Genomic DNA, 9462 nt, shown 5'->3' on the forward strand with positions numbered 1-9462 from the left:
CGTTTCATGAAGCGACGCGTTTTGTGAAGAACCTGGAGTATATTTGAATTAATAATCTTTTTGATCGAAAGAGTTTTATACATCATGTGGGTTATAATATTATGTCTGAGGTCAACAGGTTCAAAACCTCAGGTTCATCACCTTTTCATCAGGCAAAATACCACTTCAACGCATCGACCACCCCTCATTGAAACTCTAAATATCAAAGCAGCGCACGAGTCCTTGAAGGCATCACCATCGCTCTGTTTAAACCTCGCCTCCTCCAAGCAGGAGAACGGACAGAGCTGCAGATTGGAGCGGTTAGTCTTTGCACATTCATATTAATCCGACTTTATTCTTTCCAAAAGTCTTCAGACGATTGAAGTTAGCTTGAGTTTGTGTTAATGCTCAAAAACTCTGTCTGAAAAATTATTTTCATTGTGATTTAGCATCATCAAGTGGTTGAGGTAAACACATGTGCATAACTTTTGCAAAATCAACCAGATTTGTTTACTTTCGGCCACTTGGCTGGGTCTCCTGGAAACACTTAGGAAAAAGGAAAGACTCATCAACGCAGACTTTAGGAGGTGCCAGATAAGATTTTGTACGCTTTTCGGGATGTTTCCCACGACTATCCTCCTCGCAACGCTCTGCGTTTTTGCGCATCTGGACACCTTTACGCGTGGCTGCCAGCTCCCCTCGGAATGGCGGCCGCTGAGCGAGGGCTGCCGGGCGGAACTTGCGGAGATCATCTTGTATGCCCGGGTCCTGGCAATCCACCGGGAGCCGGTGGGCGTTGGAGTGGGCAGTCTGTACAACTCCTTGCCCTTCGGGTTCGGATACGGGTACGAGGGCGCAGAGGAAGGGCTGCTGTATTCTGCAGAGGTGGAGCTGCTGTGTGACCAAGCCTGGGGCAGCATGCTGGAGGTACCCTCTGGATCCAGGCTCAACCTGACCGGGCTTGGTTACCTGTCCTGTCAGTCCCACACCGTGATGGAGAACTACTCCTATTTCTTTTTCCTCAGGTGAGGTAGAAAAAACGGTCACTTTTTATTTCAGAAAATTAATTTGATATATTTTTTTGGTTCTATTTTTTTTTTTGCAAAAAAAATGAAACCAAACCAAACCAAAAAATAACCCATAATTAAAAACTATTTCAGCTTTACCTGAATTTGTCAAATCTATTATTGTTGCCACATAAATGAAAGAGCACCTTTAAATTAACACTGTTTGTATGTAAATAATCAAAGTAGTAAAACAAATGAGTAAATACCACTTTGCAGGACTGCCACTTTTGGCTTTGGCCTTCATCAAGACTTTTTATTACTGTACACCTATCAGCTATAAATTGGAGTTATTAGCAAATGATCAGTTTATCAGCCACACAGATTATGACATCATGATGTATTTCTGTTCTCTATTCTGGCTGTTAAAGCAGACCTACTAGTTATTTTCTTATAGTATACAATACATTGGTGGATGTTCATATTGAAAATGGCCAAAGTTTAAAATAACAAGATCAGTAGATTTGCAAATAATTCCTCAGAACCAAATAGCCAGGGTTCAGAATGCTATTTCTAATAAATTTCTAACATAAATACTCATTATTTTAATTTGTGAATCATGCAAAGCTTCTCCGGTACAATCCAAGAACAAAAATATACTGGAAAGGAGCAGAGTGCATTCTTTTTAAATGCAGATTCAAATGTGCTGCTTACAGTTGTCCCCTTCATCTCCTCTGTAGGATGGATGAGAACTACAGCATCCGACCTCATGGGGTCAACTTCCAAGATGCCATCTTTGCTGACACGATTGAGAACAGACGCACGTTTTCCAGTCTGTTTCAGTTCTCCAACTGCACTCAGGGGAGCCAACCATTTCAGACTTTCAGCCCCGAGTGGGACATGCAGGAAGACAGCAGGGTAAGGCATCACTTAGTCATAGTTAGCCTGTTAAAGTGTTGTACATGAAGAAGAGAAACCAAATGTCTATGATTAAACTGACCATTGCAATCTATAATAAAAAGCTTCATTACCTTCTTAGAAATGTTGGTGGGGTTTTGCTGACACTGCAAACAAACACAAAACTATCTTGTTGTCACAGAGATAACAAATAGTCCATGGGATCATCAGGGAGCAAATGTGTTTTATTAAATTTGGATTTTTATTGCCTTTTATATATCCCTACCCCCCCAACAAAAAAAACCAAACAAACAAAAACCAAACCAAACAAAAACAAAACAAAAACAAAAACAAAAACAAAAAACAAAACGTAGAATTAAAAAAAAACAACAACAACAACACAACCCCCCCCCCCCCCCCCCCCCACACACACACACACACACACACAATGAATATGAGTCACAGTGAAATAAGTATTTGATCCCCAGCAACCCAGCTAGACATCTGACTCCCATGGGTGGGATTTCAAACAACCAATTAATGACACAGATTTCAGCTTGTTATTTGTATAAAGTACACCTGTCCAAAGAATCAGTTTCTTCCATTCCAACCTCTCCACCACTGTGAGCAAGAGCAAAGAGCTGTGAGAAGATGTCATTGAAACCAAACTCAAGCTCTCTTGCTTCACCTGCCATGTTTGTAGAAAAAATGCTGATTATCACCCAAAAAACACCATCCCCACAGTCATGCATGGAAGCGGAAATCATGCATTGGTGCTGTTTTTCTGCTAACGGTACATGATGGCTTAACATATATTAAGGGAAAATGGACAGGACCATGTACCAAAATCTTGGATGAGAAATCTCCTTCGCTCAGACAGAACACTGAAAATGGGTCATGGATGGGTCTTCAGGCATTACAATGACCTGAAACATACTGACAAAGCTACAAAGGAGTGGCTAAACTGGCTGGGCCACTTCATGACCTTAATGTGCATCTTCACACACTAAGGTCATGAAGTAGCCTAGCCAGTCTCCAGACCTCAGTCCTCTAAAAAATCTGTGGAAGGACTTGAAGCTTCGAGTTACTAAGCAACTGCCAAGAAATCTAAAGGGTTGGAGAGTTTCTGTAAAGAGGAGTGGTCTAAGATTCCTCCTGAGATGTGTGCAAACCTGACCTGACCAGCTACAGGAAACATCTTACTGCTGTGCTTGCCAGCAAGGGCTTCTCCACCAAGTAGTAAGTCATGGTTAGCTAAAGATCAAATACTTATTTAACTCACTGACATGTAACTCAAATTTTGCAACTTTTATGTCATGTGTTTTTGTTTGATATTTTGAATGCTTGTTTTGAACATAGCTAAAGGTTTGAAAATTATGTCACTGTATAAATAGTAGCTAATTCCCAAAATCACAGGCCTCAGATGGCTCTAAGGGCTCCATTCCCAACAGTTTTTTTCTAGACTTGGCTATGCATGATGTCATTGAGAGTACATATAGTCAACTTTGATTGGACGCAAACACAGGAGCACCACTCACACGATTCTTCTATTTACAAGGGGCAGCCAATCAGAAGCAAGTTTGCTTATAGAGCTGTTGACCTTAAAATGAAAGGAGCTATTAAAAAAAAAAGAAAAAAAAAAAAAGAGCTTCTTAGAAGAATGAGCCTAGTCAGTCCCCTGTTTCAAATAGGCCAACTTTTTGTGGGGGTTTGCAGAAAATGTAAATAAACTCAAAACCATGTTGTTACCATGGTGATAACAGATTAAGGGTCCAGACAAACAGCAGTGTGCAGGGAACTGGAACTGGAGCAACTAACAATATTAGGGTGTTGTAGTTTCGGTAATGTTTGAGTCAGAAACTGGCAATGAATCAACCGCTGTAGCTGAACTATGTGTACGAGCAGAGGGAGGTCTTGGTTTGTGTGTGTGGACACCTAATAATGAGCTGAGTTGTGAGTCCGTTGACAGGAATGTGGGAAAGAAAGATCAGTCAAACTACCCTCTGGCACTGCGCAGAGCTGAACACACAAATACCCACACAAAATGGATTGATTCTCAGAAGGATGACAAAAATGCCCACATGCACAAACACAAAAGAATCAATTGTACTGTTAATAAAGTTTTAATATGTGATTGGCCCGACGTAATCAGGTCCCAACCGGTTGTAGATCAAAGCAAACTGATGAGTCGAGGTCCTTCCAGGTTGCACCTCAGGCATATCGGATACTGTCCGTGCACCCTGGGGTCAAAGATCAAATAGCAGAGATCGACGACTTTGACACCACCAGCTTGAAAGCGTGTCAGTCTGCAGCTTTGATCTGTATCAGCATGAAGCAACATATCACGCTGACCTCGGACCAGAGATAGGCTGAAGCTTGTGATGGGAGCTTTGCTGCTGGGATTCAGACATTCATTATCACATCTGCTCTGACTGATTCAAGCTCGCACCTCAAACAAGACAGGACACGGCAGCTGGAGACAAATTTACGACACGTCTTTGCGTTTATTTTGAAAAGGTACAGCTGAGTGGTTGCTGAATAGTTTTTGTGACACACCAAAGAAGAGGCCCTCACTTTGGTGTTTTAATGATGATGAAGAGCACAGCAAACCTGGTGCCCTGTGGATGAAGGCAACATCACACCCTGGAAGAAAAAAAACATCCTTCAGGATGCTTCTTGAAGGGATAAAGATGATCAATTAAAACACAATTTATGGTGACACTTCACTCTTTGGCAAAGGTGACACTGATATGCACTTGATGTGCTCATTCGCTTCAAGTCTTCCTTCATATCATAACTGATTTTTTTTGTCTCAGTGTTTTGGGTGTGGGTTTTGTTTTCCTTGCATGATTTGGAAATAATGGAGATGAAAATAAGCACAATAGATCCCCTTTAAAGTCAGTGCGATTTACAGACAGCGTCTCTATTACAATCATTTAATACATCCGGTGGACCGTGGAGCATTACGTGGATCTTTTTCATACACTTGTATCCATTTATTGCACTCGTTATCATCATCTTAACACTCTGAAGGATGTTGTGCCTCATTCCTGGCTGACTTTTTCTCTACTGCCTGCAGCATTCACAGCTGATTTACCTCTTCAGCTTTAAATAATCTCACAGCTAATTTAGCCACAGCATTATTTAAGAGCAAGAATTTAACTGTTAAAGGGCTGCAAAGTGTGGTGTTGTAGTGCCTTCTTTTCTGTTTCTGTTCTGGTTTAAACTACAGGATCTAGCCTCTGAATTAAGGGGTCATAGTTCAGGCAAAAAGGGGTTAAAGGTGCTGTTATTGTAGAGGAGGATTCACGTGCTCCTCTACAATAACCTTTAGGCAAGGCAGGACAAAACAGGTGTTTTGTTTGGGAATGTATATGGAGACGTAAAAAAAAATGGGGAAAGAAATCTCTCTTCTTTCTCTTTTTATCCTTCTTTAATCTAACAGCCAAGAACCAAGCCTATTAATACTTTTATTATCTAAAGTTAGCTTCCCTTCTTGCATCACTCTGTGCTTTCATCCTTCAGCTGCATTTAAAGACAAAAAAAAAAAAAAAAAAATCCCTAAAATCAGAGCTGGGAGGAGGTTTGCTTCTGATTTCAGCTTTGTGGGAACCAGATGCCCCGCCAGAAGGATAGACAGGAGACTTCCTTCACTGCACTTTTCCTGCCAAAACCTTCAATTAGCTTTTGTTCAAAGGCTCATCTTATCAGTAGTGCTCAGAGCTGCTTTTACCACAAGCCAGGTCAGACACTCCTGTGGGTCTAATACAGATATAATACATACATATCATAGGAGTTCTTTGATAGGTCACAAGAAGGCAGGCAGATGGCTCGAACACTTCCTAATCACTTCCATATACAGCACATTTTTACTGTGTATGCATACAGAACTGGTTGATTGTACCCACGGTAAGGGAAGGCAGAATTTTGAACCCTCATGCAAACCCCTTTAACAAGTTTCCTGACTCTCATTAACATTTTATGTACGTGCTTACAGAGGGGTAAAAGGGAGTGCCTGTTTCACTCAAGAGTTAGACACTAAAGCTCATAAAAAATACATTATCAGACTGTGTTTTACAGAAATAAAGGAGAAAAGTGCAGAAGCCGAGGAGAAATGCCACCCTATGGAGCACCTCTTCACCACCTTTATTTCTTTTCTGCTCTCCGTCTCTTTGTTCCTTTTGTCTCTTCATCACTTTTTCTTTCCATTTTCTAGCTTTCCCTTCCCACGCACGCACAGACAATATAAAATCTGCACAAGGAGAGGAGAAACCCTGGCTTGGCTCTTTAACGCCAGCAGTGGAGCTCTAAAGCCACTAACTGTGTGTAAAGGTGTCTGGCCATGTGTGTTGTCTGTGTAATTGTGTGGACTCCTGCTGAGATTCTACATAAAGTTAGGGAGAGAAATCAAAAAGTCTGCAGAAATGAATGAGGAGTCAGGTCAAGCTGGGCGCAAACAAAAACACCTCTAAATTCTTTCAAACATGATTACAGCCTTTGGGTTTTTTTGTGTTTTCTTTTCCACTTTTGCTTCCATATTTGACATTGTGTCTTTTTCTTTTACTCAAACAAATGAGTTAAAAAAATAAAAAAATAAAAAAAAGTTTACATAAATTCCTCAAGTTTGCTCCAGAGCAAAATGTTCTAAAAGCAAGTTTAGCATTGCTAGAACTGGACTGGATGGCCTGTGGTGTCACAGTGCAAAGCATTACAGTGACATTAAACTTGCTGTCATGAGGTTTGCATGGCTGATTTAATTTCTCTGACCTTCCTACATTTGCAGCAGTTATGAGTTATAAACCCCCAAAACCTACAGCCATACATGTTAAACACAGGACAAAGTCTGAGCACCACATTTTTTTCAAATTGTTTATCCAGAGTTACCAAACACCTTCACCTGCTTCACTGTTGCAAATATGTTACAGACAGAATGTTCAGCAAACGCAACTTCACAAAAAAAAAAAAAAAAAAAAATCATTATTGCGATGAAGACAGAGTCACTGACAGGTCAGACTTTTCAGTGATGACTGTGATCAGAGTAAGAACTACTTTGTTGCTTTCAGCTATTTGCAGAAGTCTTTCTTCAGAGTTTATTGCATACCTTCAGCATCAGACAGAAGCAGGGTAAGTCCATTAGTGTTTTGCAGCCCGGCAGCACTAATTACTCATGACAAAAGATCTAACACCGAGACGGGATCGATCAGAATCTAATGACAAACACCAGTGTGTCCTTCAGTCAAGTAAGCTCTCACACAGATTTAAAAATCTTCTGATCCGTTCATTGAAGTTTACAAAAGCTTGCATGGATGCGTTCTAATAACGGCACATAAGATAATTATAAACCGAACTACCAAAATATATCCACCATGTTAAGAAATCTCTGACTTCATGTTATTTCCAGTCAGGCAATGTTTCATTATGACATCACTGTTAAGATGTGGTACCTGCACTGATGAGCCAAAATGTCAGACTGAATCAGAACAGACTGAAAGGTTTCAAGGACCTGAAGGGTCACATGTGACCCGACCTGAAGGAAACTGCAACATAGGGCGATCAGTCATTGTAGCCATTTTAGACCACAGTTGCTGTAAATGTTAATTGTTAAATAAATAGAGTTTTGAACAAACTAAGACGACATCCCCATAGTTTCTTGCCTCCCTTTACTGACTTTTGGATACTGAAGAACTTGAATGTTTCTGTGTTCTGTCTTTCTTCACTGTGGACCTTTGTGCATTCAGTTGTCGTCACATGTCCTCTAAATACTGTTTATACAGATGATGCTAAACAGCAGGCAGGTGTGACCCGGATGTTTTGACAGTTGGTGTGCGTTTGTGTGTCCGTGTGTGCTTGATGCATCCCACTGTGAAATTTCCTAAGAGAACTGAAAAGGCAAGGCTTCAAACTGTTTAAAAAAAAAGAAAAAAAAATATGAATTTGACTTCAGTCTTACTGAATAGGAACAAATGCATGAAATATTTTCTCTCCCTGGTGGATTGTATCCATGCAGAGGGATTTGGTTTTATTCACATGGGTTTCTACCTTTACACTGATAAAAAGGTAAATGGAATTTTATTGCTTGCTTGCACTACAAACAACATGATCTTGTAGTCTGTGCATACAGTGCAGTATCACCATATGGCCAGGTAACATTGTCCTCGTGAGATTATCTTCATCAGTCTCAGTATGAACTATTTAGACTTTAAAATGAAGTTTAATGTAAAGGGTTTTTTTTTTGTTTTATTTGGGTGTATTGTATTGCAAAACTAATTCCAAGAAAGGTAGTATGCCATATAAAATGTAAATACAAATAGACCTAAACGTCCAATAACTGGTCTTCTCTGTTCCCAGACTTTTATGGACCATTGTTAAAAGAAGAGGGAATGCCACACCTTGGTAAACATGACCACCCTCCTACTAATACCATTTCTGAGGAGGCTTACACTAAGAGGCTTCTTCAGTTTGTAGTCTTTAGTCTAAGCTAAGCACTAAGCTAAAGTCCCTCCAGTTTTAGCTAACAGACACAACAGTAATGTCTTCTCAGTATTTCTTTAACATAGTTTAAGACAATTTTTCAGCAATTGTTTTCCAAAACAAATGGCACTAAAACAAACTGCATTATATGCCAAAACCATACGAGTGTCCATTTTTGCGATCCTTGGTACCACAGTACAAAACAGCAAGCTAAAAGAACAGGGGCTTGGCCTTAACCTCGACTGTGGTCATCTGAGTATGTATGCAGAGTGAGACAAATAGTGAATGTACAGTACATACTTTTAGTTCACAATATTTTTGAGTTTGTATATGTTACTTGTGATAAAGTGCGCCCATAAACAGAGGAAACCAAACGATACATTCCCACTGGGACGTCAACAGCTGTCACCTTTGTGAACCCTGTCGGTTCAGGTCAGCTCTCTTCCATCAAGAACGTGCAACATTAGGGTCCCAGAAACATCAAAACATGTGACCCTTGCATAGGGATGAGAGGTCAATAGTACATTTATATTACACAGGTACCCAAACACACATGTGTTTTTGAAATGGGAGTAGAAGCCTATAGAAAAGTAAATAAGACTTCCTGCTTAGCATGTTAGGCTTGTTACAGGATAAACAACATGCACAGGAGAGAAAACACACACACACGACATGTAGAGCTCCCACTCTACACATCTAGCTGACGAGATAGCAGCTGGAAGTCTACAACAGTTTGTCAGACACTTAAGACAACAAGCCTTCACGTATGCTAACTAACATCACTTTCTTTCCTCCTTACCCCCAGCTGCTGTGCTCCTCGGTGCAGGCTGCACTGTTTGAGGAGGAGGAACGAGGCCGGAAGCTGCAGGACCGGTTGGCTGCAGCGGAAAGGAGGAACCGGCAGCTGAAGGAGCGAGTTCGCAAGGTGAAGCGTTCCTTGAGGAACGCCCGCAAAGCTGCACGCAAGGCTGAGCAGCAGGCACAGGAGCTGCAACAGAGGCTAAAAGCCTCAGAGAGAATGGCAGGACATCACCTCAACACTATAACACAGAAGGAGCCTCCACTCGGGGGTTACACAAGTGCAGCGATACGTCACAGGATGCAACTTTAA

At 40.9% G+C, this 9462-nt stretch overlaps 1 protein-coding gene across 1 annotated transcript; it reads left to right on the forward strand.

Annotated features, from left to right (window-relative positions):
- Window positions 1–597: 597 nt before the first annotated feature.
- Window positions 598–9462, forward strand: ccdc3a (coiled-coil domain containing 3a). The gene is made up of 3 exons (XM_085376387.1): window positions 598–1004; window positions 1724–1901; window positions 9157–9462. Exons 1-3 carry the CDS (start codon window positions 598–600, stop codon window positions 9460–9462), a joined length of 891 nt encoding a protein of 296 aa, XP_085232513.1.

This window comes from Diplotaxodon limnothrissa, linkage group LG17 (genome assembly GCF_057381915.1).
Source record: "Diplotaxodon limnothrissa isolate DT_005_m linkage group LG17, D_limnothrissa_male_GT1.1, whole genome shotgun sequence".
Taxonomy (NCBI): domain Eukaryota; kingdom Metazoa; phylum Chordata; class Actinopteri; order Cichliformes; family Cichlidae; genus Diplotaxodon; species Diplotaxodon limnothrissa.